Source organism: Diabrotica virgifera, chromosome 1 (assembly GCF_917563875.1).
Source record: "Diabrotica virgifera virgifera chromosome 1, PGI_DIABVI_V3a".
NCBI classification, from domain to species: domain Eukaryota; kingdom Metazoa; phylum Arthropoda; class Insecta; order Coleoptera; family Chrysomelidae; genus Diabrotica; species Diabrotica virgifera.
Window position 1 is genome coordinate 218,659,769 of NC_065443.1, and position 17,091 is coordinate 218,676,859.

A 17,091-nucleotide genomic window follows, 5' to 3' on the forward strand; every position below is an offset into this window, starting at 1 on the left:
GTAGTGCCTCACTTTTTCTACAGTGGTTTGTTGATGTAGAGTTGACCTTCTGTTATCTTTTTCTTGCTAATGATCAAAAGCTTTGTCTTATTTACGTTTATATTGAGTCCATATTGTTGACTGTAATACGTGATTATGTTCATGAGGACTTGTAGGTCTTCTAGGCTGTCCGCAAACAGTATGGTGTCATCTACATACCTGATGTTATTTAGCCGGTACCTGTTTAGTGGAATACGTTTTTCAGTTTCGTGCAAAGTTTCGATAAATATTCTTTCAGTGAGTGAGTGAAGATTGAAAATTATGGGGGACAAAATGCAGCCTTGCCTCACTCCACGCATGATTTTAACATATTCGGTGTGTTCACCGTCAACCCTGAGCTTTTCAGTCTGATTCCAGTAAAGATTTTTAATTATTTTCAGATCTTGGTTTTTAATTCCTGCTTCTTTTAGTATTTTGGCATCATCTTGATCAAACGCTTTCTCGTAATCAATCAGACATGCATATACGTCGCAATTGACGTCTCTGCATCTCTGGAATAAGACTTGTATTGAAAACAAAGCCTCTCTCGTACCAACAGCATTTATAAACCCAAACTGTTGACTTTCACATAGCTTGGAAATTCTTTCATGGATTATCTTTAGGAACAATTTTAGGAGATGACTCATCAGCCTTTTATTTTTCATATTTCAATTCGTTGTTCAACTCACAAACAGTTGAAGATCCTTATTTTTGTGACCTAATTTATTAAATCGCAATAATTAAATCAAAACTACCATACAAGCTTAAAGAACTGTCAAAACCTGGACCCCCAACTACACTAGCGCCGCCAAGCGGGAGAAACGGCATACGTAGCTGCCATTAAATATCTTTCAGGAATATTTTTCAATATTTTTAATATTTCTGTTAGGTTGAAAACTTTGACTTTTATATTATTTCTGTTTAAGGAACAATCTCTCATTCATGGACTTACCATAACCGACACAAAGTTGTATTCAGATTACATTCCGGAATATATTGAACAAATGGATCTCATTGTCGCTGAAACGTATCAAAGAACTAGAGGTAAGTGAAAACTTAGTTAAGCAATAGTAGAATAAGGAAAATAATATAGTGTAAACGTTTGGAACGGAAACCCCAAATTTTCTCCATTATTTAAACAAAAAAGACCAAGCCAGGTCGATTTTTAAAATAAGTTTTGATTCTATTTTCTATAACCGCAAATGTGATGCCATCACAATGATATCATGATAACGCTATTTGTTTTTTAAATTGGACCCTTTATTGGTTTTGTCAAAATTAAATAGACAAATGTATGTTAAAACCAGCAATAATATGTATCACCATTGCTCTCAAGCTGGTAAGTTTTCATATACAAGGTGTTAAAATTTACACAATATTAGTTGGACAATTTGAACTAGTTAACTATGTTTAGCTCTTAAGAGCAGAAATAAAATTTCTTTCCAATAAAGGCGCATTCTCACGGTTCGATTTTAGTTGATCAACTAAAATCGAACGATAATACACTAAGCATCAAAATTAACGCACCACCTTGAAAATGGAATATTTTTGATGTCTAAAACTGTTGCATCAATAATATTGTTGCTAAACAGGTAAGTGCCATTGTATACCGGGTGTAACAATGATAGTGTGTTTTTTCCTTAAAGTTTGGAACACCCTGTGGAATATTCTAGCGCATATATCTAATATATTGAAATTAAAACTCGACTGTAGCCTTAAGTTTTATTAATATTTTACTTTGCGATTCATTCGCTTATGTGGGATATTAAAAAGTTAGGTACTTTAACAACTAGCAATGTTATTCATCAATGCAGGGTATTTTTAAATAAGTGCGCCAAACTTTAAGGGAAAATTCTGCATGAAAAAATAATGACTGTTTGCTTTTTTATAAACATATATCCACAAATGCTTCGTTTCCGAGATACGGGATGTTGGATTCTTTTCTTACACACTGACGATTTATTTATTGCTCTAAAACCGGTTGAGAGATGCAAATGAAATTTGGTTGATTTTAAGAGGTAGTTATTGCGCATTTTTTGACATACAATTAAGAATTTAACATTCACCATTGGCGTGCATACGGGATGTATCTAAAATGTTTATACCAGTAAGTACGCCAATGGTGAATATAAAATTCCTAATTGTATGTCAAAAAATGCGTAATAACTACCTCTTAAAACCTACCAAATTTCATTTGCATATCTAAACCAGTTTTAGAGAAATAAATAAATCGTCAGTTTGTAAGAAAAAATTCAATATCCCGTATTTCGGAAACAAAGTATTTGCGGACATATGTTCATAAAACAAACGGTCATTATTTTTCATGCAGTATTACCCCTTAAAGTTTATCGAACTTATTTAGAAACACACTGTATTGATGAATAACATTGCTAGTTGTTAAAGTACCTAACTTTTTTATTATTCAGCATAAGCAAATGCATCAAACAACAAAATATTGAGAAAGTCTAAGGCTACAGTTAAGTTTTAATTTAAATATTTTATATACGCTAAGATATTCCACAGGGTGTTCCAAACTTTGAGGAAAAAACACACTATCATTTTTACACCCGGTATACAATGACACTTACCCCTTTAGCAATAATATTATTATATCGGAATTCTTGAAGAATAAAGCTATAATATACTATAAAAATCACTCAAATCCGACAACAAGTAGGAAATAAGAGACATCAAAAATATCCCATTTTTAAGGGGGTGCGTTAATTTTGATGCTTAGTGTAGTTGTGAAAACATACGTTTCAATTATAATCGGTCCACTTTTGTCAATTCAACAAAATATTGATCGAGTCAAACTTTATCGGTCAACTTGACATTTTTCAGATGAGTTGAATAGTGTTTGAAGCGTATGAACATTTGTTGGTCGACTTGAATCACTCTTCTCTGTGTAAATTGTTATTGTTTAAATTAACAAAATAAGTTTAAAGTGGCCAGAGAGTGTTATGTTCAGATGTTTATATCCTTCTGTATCCTACAAAGCAACTTCTTTTAGCAGAGTTTCTGAAATACAACATCCATTCCTTCTTTCAATCCAATTTCGTATCCAGAAACAAACGTTTTTTACGTTCTTTATGCCATCTTATCATAATTTTAGTGAGTTGCTGAATCAGTAAACTACTAATATTATTTATACTTTTGCTTATAACCACACTTAAAAATCCCGAAACCGGTCAATTTTTATTTTTAAATTGCGACTTTGTGCGACGTCACTCATCTGGGCGTGATGACGTCATCTATATTTTTTTAAATGATAATAGGGGTCGTGTGATAGCTTATTTGAAAGTTAGTTCAATTCTCTATTCAGTAATATAAACATTAACATAATTAAAACAAAGCAAGTTATCAATCGAAGTAGCACAGAAAACGACAATAAATATCATTCCCATACCACCAAATTGACAACAGGATTGAAAATATTTATACATTATTAACATAATTATTTATACAGGGTGTCAAAAAAATTATTTTTTTTTGTATTAAATTTTGTGACATAAAAAGAAGAATGTGTGTAATTTATTTAACTCAAAATACATTTTACTGCTATCATGAAACAGGAAATAATGTATATTTTACAAATAAATATTGTTTTTTGCCTCAATTCAATATTAAAGCCGCCTCCCACCATCCTCTTGAGAGTTTGAATATTTAATTTAAGCGAAAAGCAATGATTATTTTTCAAATAAACATTTTTTTCTGTTTTCTGAGAGCAGTAAAATGTATTTTGGACTAAATAAATTACACGCAATCTTCTTTTTATGTAAAAAAATTTAATTACAATTTTTTTTGAACACCCTGTATAAATAATTATGTAAATGTTTATATTGCTGAATACAGAATTAAATTACCTTTCAAATGAACTATCACACGACCCCTAGTCCCATTTAAAAAAAATCATCGATGACGCCATCACGCCCAGATATGTGACGTCACTAGTATGATATATATGCCAAAAAGTCGTAACTTAAAAATAAAAATAGACCTGTCTCGGGATTTTTTTCCAAAATCGTCTCTTTTCGAGAAAATTAATTTATTCCAACCTTTACGTGCTGACTGTATAGAAGCTTCGACAGGAAGTTTGAGTTTTTAATAATAAAATTATTAGTGCTTAGTTCCCAAAAGGCACAACTTGTATTAGAGTTGGTCTTAGATCCGTCAGTGAAGAAGTATTGGTAATTAGACTGCCTATTTTGAATAACTTAATTGAATAATTATTGTCGTGGTAAAGGATCCATATAGAGTTTCTACTCCTATCGAGAATAAGACATCTGGTTAGCAAAGTCTTAAAAATTTATTCTCCTGAGCTTCTATTTTGTTGAGGTGTTTATTAAATGCAGAACCATACAAGTGACAGCTGTAGTCTATAATTGGACGAACCATTGATCGGTAAAATAATAATGCAATATTAGGATCAGCACCCTAACTTGTACTACAAAACTCTCTTAGAATATTTATTGCATTTTCTGATTTTTTAATAGCGTGTTGGATGTGATCTGCCCACAAGAGTTTTCTGTCCAAAATTGTTCCCAGGTATGTTACAGAACTCTTTATTGGAAACACAAGCTGTCCCAATATAAAACTGCCTTGCGGGACCTGATGTCTCTTGAGAATGAGAATGATGGGACCTGAGGAAAAACAAATTTCCGCTTGTGAGCCAAATTGTGAGCCGAATATTGTAAGTCCTAAAGATTCATAAAAATCTTGTAGAGCATTAAGTGCCAGTCTTAGCTTAGAGCTGCAAGTGTTCAATGATTTATGTGAGGTATAAATCACAACGTCGTCAGCGTATTGGATTACGCAAGAATTAAGCGGGACATATTGTTCTATCTCTATGTTTTAGAGAATAGAAGAGGGCTTAAAATACTACCTTGGGGTAGTACTATATTCGCTGTTCGGTGAGTCGTCAAGCTGTTATTTATTTTAGTTTCTATAGGTCTATTGGAATACATAGATATTAGAAACCATGAGAAAGTCGATGGAAGACCAATTTGGACCAGTTTATGGTATTATAAACTACGCGTCATAGAAAACGGGCACCCTAAAAAATGGGTCTTTTTTGATGTCGCGTATCTCCTTAACCTGTTGTCCGATTTAAGTGATTTTTTAAATATGTTATAGCCTTATTGTTTGTCAATATCACTGTAATAATATTTTTGCTAAACAGGTAAATTTTCATTGTATACATGGTGTACGAATCAAACTGTGTTTTTTTCTCAAAGTTCGCAACACCCTGTGGAATATTCTAGCCCTTATAAAATACTGAAATTAAATCCCGACTATAGCCTCAGGTTTTCTGAACATTATGTTTTTTGATTCATTCTCTTATGTTGGATAATGCAAAAGTTATGTACTTTAACAACTAGTCATGTTCTTCATCAGTATAGGATGTTTGTAAATAAGTGCGACAAACTTTAAGGGGCAATTCTGCATGAAAAAATAATGATAGTTTGCTTTATAAACTTATGTCCGCCAATGCTTCGATGACGGGATACGGGATGTTGTTTTTTTTTTACAAACTGACGATTTATTTTATTGCCGTAAAACCGGTTGAGACATGAAAATGAAATTTGGTAGGTTCTTAGAGATAGTTATTACGAATTTTTTGACTTGCAATCAAGAATTTTATATTCACTATTGGCGTGCATACGGGTACTATGACCGATCATATTACCCGTATGCATGCCAATGGTGAATATAAAATTGTTAATTGTATGTCAAAAAATGTGCAATAACTACGTCTTAAAACCCACCTAATTTGATTTGCACATCTCACCGGTTTTAAAGCAATAAATAAATCGTCAGTTTGTAAGAAAAAATTCAACATCCCGTATCTCGCAAACGAAGCATTTGCGGACATACGATTATAAAGCAAACTGTCATTATTTTTTAATGCAAATAATAATAATAATAAAAACCCCTTAAAGTTTGTCGCACTTGTTTAGAAACACCCTGTACTGAAAAAAAAAGAACATGGCTAATTGTTAAAGTACCTAACTTTTGTATTATCCAACATAAGCTAATGAATCAAAAAACAGAATGTTGAGAAAACCTGAGGCTATAGTTGGATTTTAATTTCAGTATTTTATAAATGCTAGGATATTCCACAGGGTGTTGCGAACTTTGAGAAAAAAACACAGTTTGATTCGTACACCCGGTATACAATGAAAATTTACCTGTTTAGCAAAAATATTATTACAGTGATATTGACAAAGAATAAGGCTATAAGATATTCAAAAAATCACTTAAATCGGACAACAGATTTAGGAGATACGCAACCTCAAAAATTACCCATTTTTTAGGGTGCCCGTTTTCTATGACGCGCAGTTTATATCTAATTTAACGTTGTCGAAAGCCGAGGAAACATCAACAAATGCAGCAGCTGTAGATATATTATATGTAAAATTTAATTGAACTGCACTTACCAAAGGTGTTATTGCGTCTTGTGTAAATAAAGATTTTCGAAATCCATATTGCGACTGGGGAAGTATAGGATCCTATCTTCCGTTTCTAACCACTGTTCCAAACAGTTTCTTATCATCCTCTCAAACGTCTTAAGGAAACAGGAAGCCAAAGATATGGGTCTGTACGGATTTACCTTGTTATCAGGTTTGCCAGTTTTTTTTTTGACAAAACAATATATTCTTTCCAACTCTTGGGAAGTGCAGTTTCATTAGACCAAAATTTATTAAAGATAGGTACTTAGAAGAACCTTTTTATACAGATCAGGCAGTGGCGGCTCGTGACCTCAGTATGCGGGTAAGCTACACATATACTTCGGGTCGGCGACAAAAAATATCCTACAGTTTGTAATACATTTTGAGCCGTTTTACAGTACTAAATGTAATCTATGAGCGCAACAATGTGTAAAAATTGCTTTTGGAGCATCTACTTTAATTTTTGATTGTAATCCGTTTAAAGAGCCAGCCATTACACTTGAGCCTTCGTAAAATTGAGCAATTAATTTATTTTTGTAATCATATGGCTCAAGCACGTTTGAAATTAAACTATATAGAGCGTCTGCAGATCTATTATCGCTAATATCAAAAACCCTAAAAATCTTTCTGTTATCTGACCAACTTTGTTAACAAAACGGATTGTTAAAGTACACTGTGATTTTTCGGTTATATCAGTAGTATCGTCAGCTAGTATAGAAAAAAATTGACTTTCATTAATTTTTGTTGAAATTTCATTTTTTACGTAATCAGCAAGACAATCTATTAAATCATTTTGTATTGTTTTTGACAAACCCGTGAACACCCCTTCTATTTTTTAACATGATCCTGGATTTTCTGATCGCGTTTAACTACTAAATTAAAAATTTCTTTAAAATTACCCATGTTTGAAGAATTATGGCTCTCATCACGACCGCGAAATGTAAGTTCTTGTTTTGCTAAAAGAATTGTAACATCAATTTCTTCAACTTCTTCAATCTTTTTCAACTTCTTCATTATATATCTTATTAGATAGAGAAATATGTCCAGCGAAAGCACTGTCAGTAGTTTGTTTATTTTTTTCTAACCGTTTTAAATCTAAGCAATTGTTTAAATGTTCTTTCGAAGATTCATGTTTTTTTACACTAGCTGATAAATTTTTCAAATCCGAATATCCCTGACTCACCCAAACATTTTGCTTCAAATTTGAGAGCAACAGACAAGGCCAACAGAAAAGTGAATTTTTAAAATAACTTCCGCTTAGCCATTTATGATTTTCATACCATATTGTTTTAAACGATCTCGAAAATGGTTGATTGTCTTTTGTCTTATCTGTGGATAAAATTGTTAAATTTTGTAAAGGCCGGCCCATTGAAATAATTACTAATCTTTCTTGATTTTGGCGCCTTGAAAAAGGCGTCTCTGCATATTACATCGTTTAAAATATTCATATTCGATGACTAAAGTTTTTCCACCAATTAAACTAATACACCTAGTTTCAACAACGTCAAATATTACTTATTTTATTTATGTATCAAATAATAATTTACTATTCGAATAAATTGATAAGTTAACAATTAACCTCGCTTTAAATTTTTAAGTATCTATATAATCTAATAACACATTATTCAGTTTTCATAAACAAATTTAAATTGTCCTACCTAGTTTTATTCAATACTTAACCTACTAATAACAGCCAAAATCAAAAAACAATTATTTTAAAACAGTTTCACAAGACACAAGAGAAGCAACTGAGACAATTTTGTAGGTCCGGCTATAAGACTCTGTGCCTATCCGCCCGTTCAAAATCGTAGAATACGGTCGCTACGAGCAGACCTGCAGCAGGCCTGCTCGCGTAAACAGAGAGAGATCGCACGTCAATTCGGTGTTGGCGTCGTTCTATTTCAGGCTACGTTCCCGAGTGCCTGACCAAGGAGAATATAGAATCTATACAGTACTACTGATACTACAAGGAGCGTATAATAATCATAACTACAAAGAAAATTTTTTGGATACATTAGAACGTCAATAATCCGGATTAATTGGGACCGGACCCCATCCGGATTATCAAATTATCCGGATTATCGAAATTGCATCAAAAAATTCCATTATACACATTAAAGTACAACAAACGTTTTAAAATTTTATGTTTTCTCTTGTACGGTAAAGTGTCTAGAGGTGAAATTAATCACAACATTTTTTTATGTTTAAACACTGTATTCTAATTAATTTATAATAGCACCATGTGTACAGTAAAAACATTAGACACTATTTGGGCTTTTAAAAAAATGGTTAAAATATTTTTGAACTGCGGTAGAGGTTCGTTTTTCGTAGCGGAGTTCTTAATTTATTTTAAAAGAATCAGATATTTTTGCTAGATACAAATCCGGATTATTGACGGTCCGGATTTTTGACGTCCGTTTTATCGACGTTCTACTGTATTTTTAAAAATAATTTGGATAATTTTTGCTATTTTATTGTAGATATTGTGTCAAAATTTATAAATTACAATTTTGAAATAAGTAATTTATATTAATAATTTATATTATTGTACTACATTTGTAGAGGGTAGGCGGCGCCTACCTTGCCTACCCCGACGGGCCGCCCCTGAGATCAGGTGGATGAAAAATCACGGAATAGGATATGTTGTCTAGACCGGGACCACTGTTATTTTGCTTAATGCTCCTTTTTAATTCCCATAATTCAAATGATTCGATTAAAAAACTGGTATCCTTTTCAACTGTTGAAATTTGCTGTGGCACCTCTTCACAGGAAACCCATTGTGGAGATATTTTGGTATAAAACTCCTCAATCGAATTGGCTTCAGAATTGATAGGAAGTCTGTTCGATAATTTTCGATTTTTATGGCGGTTCACTGTTTTCCATACTTCTTTATTAGGCGTATTTGAGCTTAGATTTGCACAATATATGATCCAACTTTTCTTTTTTTTTGTTTAAATGTTTTTTTTGCAACTTACAATCTTTTATACGCTATAAATTTTTTTTTATACTCTATCTGATAAAGACTTTTTTCCTAGTTTTGGCAGCGACGTCACACTCTATATCCCACCAATGTTGCGGTATATATGTTTTATTATTATTTATAAAAGAGATTTTTTTTTGGAATAGCTAGAGCATCTGCATAATTTATTTGTTCTAATAAACTTTGGAAGCGTTCAGGGAGGTCAGAGTTGCAGAGTATGTATTCCAATCAGCCTTCCCAATTCCAAATTTGATGTGTGCTCATTTTTTGTGGTATAGTGTTTCCATTTTCCCAGGATAATAATATCGGAATGTGATTTGAGCCAAATGGTTTTTGAAGTACGGTCCAATTTAAATAAATAGCTACGTTTTGGCTACTTATAGTGATATCAATTGCTGTAGGTCTTTGAGTAAGAGCAAGTGTGGGAGATCCATCATTTACAATTTTTAAATTACAAAATTCTACCGCTTGCGGAAGATATTTTCCGTAATTGTCTTCAACTTCGCAGCCTCAAGAATAGCTATGTGCGTTAAAATCACCCCCGAGTATAAAAGGCGTAGGTATTTTTTCTAGACATTTAATCCATTGTTGGCAAGTAATTTTAGTGCGAGGTTCAATATAAATAGAAATTATGTGAATAGGACTGTCAAATAAATATAACTTGATAGACACACACGTAAATGTAAATAGAAAATTATGAATATTTAGTTTTACCTCTTCGGATATTATTTTATTGTCTAAAAGAGTAGCTGAGCCCATCGTTCCGGTTCGTCCGGAAACAATTATTATATCCCTGAAAATTATAATATTTTCCTGGTTTAAACCAAGTTTCGGACAATAGCGCGACCTTAATATTATATTTGCAATGTAGAAAAAAAAGTTCTCCTTATTGGCAACTGCTGAACGACAGTTCCACTGGAACTGCGAAGTGGAAGCCGTATTTACTTTTAAAATGTTTACTAACTAATTCAATAATTTCTTATTTTAAAATGTCTAAGTTTTTTGTCTGTTTTAATTTATTAACAATTGTTAGAACCAATTCTAAAATACTATTCATTAAACCTAAATCTAAGTTTCCAACCTGTGAAATTGCGTTATTTCTCGTATAATTTGGATGAGATAATATGCTCCCTACTTGATTAGGAAGATGTACAGATGCAATAATTTCTTTTCTTGTTAACTCTGTTTCATCTGGGGTGTTAGGTCTTTGTCTTTTAAAAGATTGGACATTACTGTAGTGATAACTATTATTTTATCTATATTAACTATAAATTTTTTGAATTTTAACACGTTGAATATCAAAAACTTTAGGGCAATAGTGATATTGCCGTTTGTAGAATCCCACTATCTCTATTTAATTTTGATAGGATAAATATCGTTGTCATTACAACGTTATGACATCACCATGTTATGGTGATGTCATCATAAAGCAGAACTAAATAAAAGCGGAAATAAAAGATCGAACTGTCTCAGCATTTTTTGCTTTCATGTTACCTAAGGGAGATATTTCGTGGTTTCCGACCCAAACGCTCAAAGTCCACAGTATAATTTTCTCATCTCATAAATATTGAAAACCACAAACTTGTACTATTACTTATTATATTATGTATAATGGCAATGTTAACATTCCACACTACATGTGTTAACAGTAGACATATTTCAAATGATGAAATAATATAACATTTAAAATGGATTCAAAAATGGATCTTTTAAAAATTTGAATTCACTCGGAAACTACTTTTGAAATCTCTCTCGAAAGTTCATATATTTTCGTTAGATGATTAGTGATAGTAATAATTGTAAAGTGAAATATTCACAGTGGCATGCTGGAACTTTTCAAGCGACCCGGTGATTTTATAGAAAAGCGGCCTCCCATCCTCATTTTACCTTCTATTTTCAGGATTTTTTAATCGTCAGGTATTTATGAAACAAAAATATAAATTATTTTTAAATCAAACATTAAACTTTGAATTTAATGAAATTGTTTAAAATTGGCTGTTTTATTATTTACGAATAAGCAATCTGACAAATAATAAATATTATCACATGTATGACAATGTTGTTTGCAATAAGGCAGAAACCATAATTTCCTGAATAAATATATATATTATATAATGTGATTAAAAGATGAAAATAAAATGAAATTTTGAGAATTTTTCAATTATGTATTAAGTTGAATTTTAGTAAATCAATAATAATTATACAAGAGAGTAATACAAATACAAGTACCTACAGTACAAATACTTTAATTTAACAATATTTAAATGTTAAGACAACGCAATAATCTAAACATTATTTTGCAATTATTTTATAAAATAATTAACTCTCATTCAATAATTTCCGCATTAAGGGCGTAGGCGCAAAATTTCGCGCCAATATGTTTTAAAAGCATTCATTTTTTCTTTCTAATCCTGAGGAAACTAATTAGTATTTTTGAAAAGTTTAAACGAAGAATGAAAGATTACATTATTTACCGAGGGCCAAAAGTCCCTTAGAATAACCAAAAAGTTTCTTTTGAATGAGATATTTGAAATTAAAAATCACACTAAATGTTCTCTTTTTTACCCCAGTAACTTACTCAAATAAACATTATAGAAGTTTGTAGGGACTTTCGGCCCTCGGTAATAATGCAATTTTTCAATCTGCGTTTAATCTTTCAAAAATATTTATTAGTTTTCTAAGGATTCTAAAAAAAATAAATGCATTTAAAACACATTTTCGCGAAATTTTGGGCCTACGCCCAAAGTAGATTTTTGAGCAAATTCGTCGATTATTTCATAATTTTTAAGCTCATACAAAGTGTCTTTTTCTATAGCTATTAGGACAAATGTTTTTAAATGATCTTGGGTTATAGTACTTCTTAACCTATTTTTATGTACTTCAATGTTGAAAAGCTTCTTTCACAAGTAACTTGTGTCACTGAGAGAGTTAATAAATGCTTATTTATCTGTAGCAATCATGTATGTACATATAGTCTTATTAATTTACTTAAACTGCATTTTCGATTCGAAATTTAAAAATATTGTTTTTACATCTAGAAATTTTTGTGAAAAAAACTTCTTTGACCGGCCTCAAGAGGCCGCAGCCTCTCGGTGAGTGCACCGTTTCATTTATATGGCCAGCACGCCACTGAATATTCAACGTACTTAAATGAATTCATTTAAATGGTGAAGTATTACAATAGTTATTAAGGAACCAAGGGTATTATAAGGATAATAATGCTTGAGATCAATGGTGTGTATACTGAGGGCCTTTGGCCCGAGGGATATACGTTGACCGAAAGCGTTATTATCTTTAATACCCACCTTCAACGTTTAATGTCCGACTAACTATTCTTTATATGCAAAAAATGTGAATGAATTTTGAAATAATTGTTAATTATTTCAACATTCCCTTAAAATATAAAAATAAATAGTTTTCAAATAAGTACATTTACCCACAATAGTTGTAACGTAATCAGTTACTTAGTTTTTAGTTAGGTACATAGTTTTACTTAGGTTGTTATTTGTCAACTTGACAGTATTTAACTAGTTATTTAAATTTAATACACTAGGGCGTTATTTTGAAAAATAAAGCCCTATGGAAATATACCATACTTAAATGACTTCGAAATCGTGTCATTATTTGTCAAATAATATACCAGATTTTTTTATTTTAATGGCATGGACTATATGTCAATCAGCCAGTCACAACATGAGGTACTTATGCCTGGTTGCACCAACAAATCTTAAGCTCCAGGTTAGCTAAGCTGAGCTTATAGATCCATAGTTTTCGATTTTTATCTAAGCACGTCTTAACTGAGACGAAGTTTAAGATGCAATCCGTGTGGCAATGCATTGTAGTGCGCTGAAAATTGATCTGAGACTCAATAGTGCAACGCGTATGTTTCGTAAGCGGAGCTTAAGGCACGTCTTAAGCTTAAGATATGTTGGTGCAACCAAGCATTAGTGTCATGTGCAGTGTGTGTGTTGAGTAAGTGTCTTGTTACTTTGCAAAGTCGACGTCATTGTCTTTGAAAAGAGTCGCTAATTGTATCCGAACGTCTTCGGTCCCTCCGGTGAGTAGCGACCCCACAAGGACAGAAACTATTTTCATTTACTAATTTATAATAAACGAAAAATTCCTGACCCTGGTGATTTATTTATTTAGCGTATGGCTCAATACATGGAATAAATACAATAATAATTTGTAAAAAAAACGTAAGCACATAATTCAAAAATACAAACATAAGCTTATATAAAAACGAACATAGACAAAATACAGATAAAATATAAGATAATACAAACAGATAAGGTTATATCTTTAAGTCAAGTTGAGCTATCCATTCAAGGCCTGCAGGCGTAGTTTTGAAAAAGTCTTTTGGGTCTCCTCGGTATGCCCTCAATTCACATTTTTCCACTATTTGTTGGATGGTTTGATCTGGAGCACCACAGTCGCAGCTGGAGGTAGGCTGTTTTCCCCATTTATGTAGGTTGTGTGCGCATACTGCATGTCCCGTTCTAATTCGGTTTAGGCTCTTCCATATGTTTCGTGGCTGGTCGAAGCCATCAGGCTTTTGGACTGGGTCAATAAGGTTGGATACTTCAGGTGAGGCTTCCTCAGTCCACAGCGTGCGCCATCTGGAGGTAACATTGAGATCATCTGCTGTTAGCTGATGGGTGGTTTTCTGGATGGGAGTCGGTTTGCTGCTAAACTCGTGATGTCTTCATGGATTGGTAGTTGCAAGTTGCTATTTACTTTCGAATTTTCCGTTATCAAGGCCTTTTGTCTTCGTAGAATAGGCGGAGGTATATGGCTAAGGATGGGAAGCCAATATAGTGGAGTAGTCTTGATGCAGCCACTAATCATTCTCATTGCTATATTAAGCTGCGTATCAACTATCTTCACATGACGACTATTTAGCCAGACCGGTGCACAGTACTCTGCCACAGAGTAGACCAAACTTAGCACAGATGTTCGTAGTGTGTCCGCAGATGCGCCCCAGTTGATACCACAAAGATTCTGGATAAGGCTATTTCTACTACTTATTTTTTGTGCAGTTATTTGTAGATGTTTTTTAAACGAGAGGGTCCTGTCCAAGGTAACCCCCAGATAGTTTGGGTAAGGTTGGTAGGGTAGTGCTACATTTCTCATTTTGACCTCTAATTTTTGGTTTTCCTGTTTGTTATGGAGGTGAAAACAACTTACCTCAGTTTTATTTAAGTTGGGTATCAGGCGCCATTTTGTAAAATATTCATATACTTTGTTGAGGTCGTTTGTCAGCACGTTTTGAGTAATTTCAAACTGTTTGTGTTGTACTGCTATTGCTAGGTCGTCAGCGTAGCCAAACTTTCTTCCATCAGTGTCAGGTAGGTCCGATATATATAAGTTGAAAAGTATCGGAGCAAGGACTGATCCTTGTGGTAGTCCATTATTTAATTTCCTCTGTTTGCTTATGTTATTACCGTGGATTACCTGGAAGTATTGATCAGAGAGCATGTTGTTTATTAGTTGCAATATTCTTTGGCATGAGATTAGTTTGGTTAGTTTATAGAGGAGTCCCTCCTTCCATATTGTGTCGTAGGCAGCTGTCAAATCCACAAAGACTACAGCCGTCTTTTGTTGCTTTTGGAAGCCTGCTTCTATATGCGTAGTTAGACTTAGAACCTGATCTGCGCAGCTTCGATTAGGTATGAAACCTGCTTGTTCGACTGGGATATTTTCAAGAATTTGTGGGCCTATTCGGTTAAGGATAAGTCGTTCCAGCAGTTTATAGCAGCAACTGAGAAGTACTGTAGGACGATAGCTTTCAACTTTATCGTGGGGTTTATTGGGTTTTAATACAACAATTATTTTGCTCTTTTTAAAAGCTTTTGGTATGTTTCCAGTTCCAAGGATCAGTGAATAGAACGCAGCCAACCATTTTATTGTCCTTTGACCACATTGTAGTAGGAACTCAGGATGTATCCAATCAAAACCAGGCGCCTTGCCAGTTTTTATGTCTCGGAGGGCTGATGTTATTTCTTCGTTGGTGAATTCGTGGGAGAACCTTGGGTTATGTCCGGCTATTTGACGTAAGTTGTTGAGTTCCTTTTTTATATATTTTGTATGTTTTTTGTCACGTGGAGCCCTAGATAGGGTCACTATTCTGCTAGCTATTTGATCGGGGGACAAAAAGTGGGGTTTTCGAACGAGCGGGGCACTTCCCCCTAACTTTATAAGTAGGCTCCAAGATTGCCTGCTCGATCTTTTAAAGTCCATTTTCTCCGTAGTTTTTATCCATTTATCTCTCCGGGCTTCACTTAATGTTTGCAATAGGTCATTAGCTACATCTGGGTCACTATTCTCTATATAGTCATTGCAGAGTTCTTCACATTCATTATTCTAGCCTGGGATATACTCTTTGCGGTAACCTCTTGGTATATACTTTTTTGCAGTTGATATCACTGCACCTACAAATCTATCGTAGCTTTCTGGTGTGGCTGGAACCCATCTTATAGTTTTATCAAGTTCAGTAGAGAATTTTTGCCAGTCTGCCTTCTTAAAATTCCATCTTGGTTTGGGAGTGGATCGGACTATCGGGACCTGGATGCCTATTTCATATATTATTGGACGATGTTGGCTGTGTGAGAAATTCTTCAGGACTTTTCTTGTTATATTGACAGGTTGATTTTGAGAGTTTTGGGTTGAGAAACAGAGGTCTGGGTTGTATTCCTTTCTCCACGCTGCGGATCTAAATGTTCCCCTGTCTTTTGCATTAAATATTAGACTAAGGTTGTTTTCTTCTGCCCACTCTACAAGTGCTTCGCCGTTCTGGTCATTGCTGTGATATTTCCACATCGTATGATGGCTATTAAAATCTCCCATATAAACTGCCGGATGGTAAAGCTGAGGCAGTACTTCTGGAGGCCACTGGGTTTCTGGGGGCTTGTATATATTAGCAATTGTAAGTTCTTCGATTTTTACTGTAATGATTTGAATGTTTCCATTGGTACTGGTGTCCACTAGATGGACATTTTCTATGTTGCTGCAGATGTATGTTATACAGCCGTATATATGGTGATATGTTACACCAATAATTTCATATCCTGTTACTTTGCCCCTACGTTTTAGATCAGTTTCATCACCTACATGAGTTTCTTGAATGGTAGCCACGTCAATGTTATTTTCTAGCAGGATTTTAGATAGTACCTCACACTTTGATCTACTAAGTGCTTCTATATTTAGTTGGCATATTCGGAGGATTGATCCTTGTGAGATTCGAACTCACGACCATTCGGACCTTTCGATCCAAAGGTAGGCGCTTTTACCACTGAGCCACGGAGGGGGTTAATACACCAGATGGATATTATAGTTATTAATGTACCAAGGGTATTATAAGGATAATAACTCTTGAGGTCAATGGTGTATATACCGAGGGCCTTTGGCCCGAGGGATATACGTTGACCGAAAGCGTTATTATCTATAATACCCGTGGTGCCTTCAACGTTTAATGCCCGACTAAATTATTCTTTTTATTCAAAAAATTTGAATGAATTTTGAATTAATTGGTTTTTAAATAAGTACATTTACCAGCAATAGTCGTAACGTAATTGTGGTAACCATAGTTTTACTTAGGTTGTTATTTGTCAACTTGACAGTATTTAACTAGTTATTTAAATTTAA

General features: G+C 33.5%; 1 protein-coding gene and 1 long non-coding RNA gene across 2 annotated transcripts in view; one reads left to right on the top strand and one right to left on the bottom strand.

The window, feature by feature from the left end:
* LOC114330024 (guanylate cyclase 32E) overlaps positions 1-17,091 on the top strand; it is a 965,459-nt gene that overhangs the window by 456,436 nt on the left and 491,932 nt on the right. The window contains exon 4 of the mRNA XM_050647412.1: positions 945-1,062. Coding sequence (XP_050503369.1) covers positions 945-1,062 — 118 coding nt within the window. The remainder of the gene's footprint in view (positions 1-944; positions 1,063-17,091) is intronic.
* Positions 1-17,091, bottom strand: part of LOC126882481 (uncharacterized) — a 170,587-nt gene that overhangs the window by 16,362 nt on the left and 137,134 nt on the right. The window lies entirely within an intron of this gene.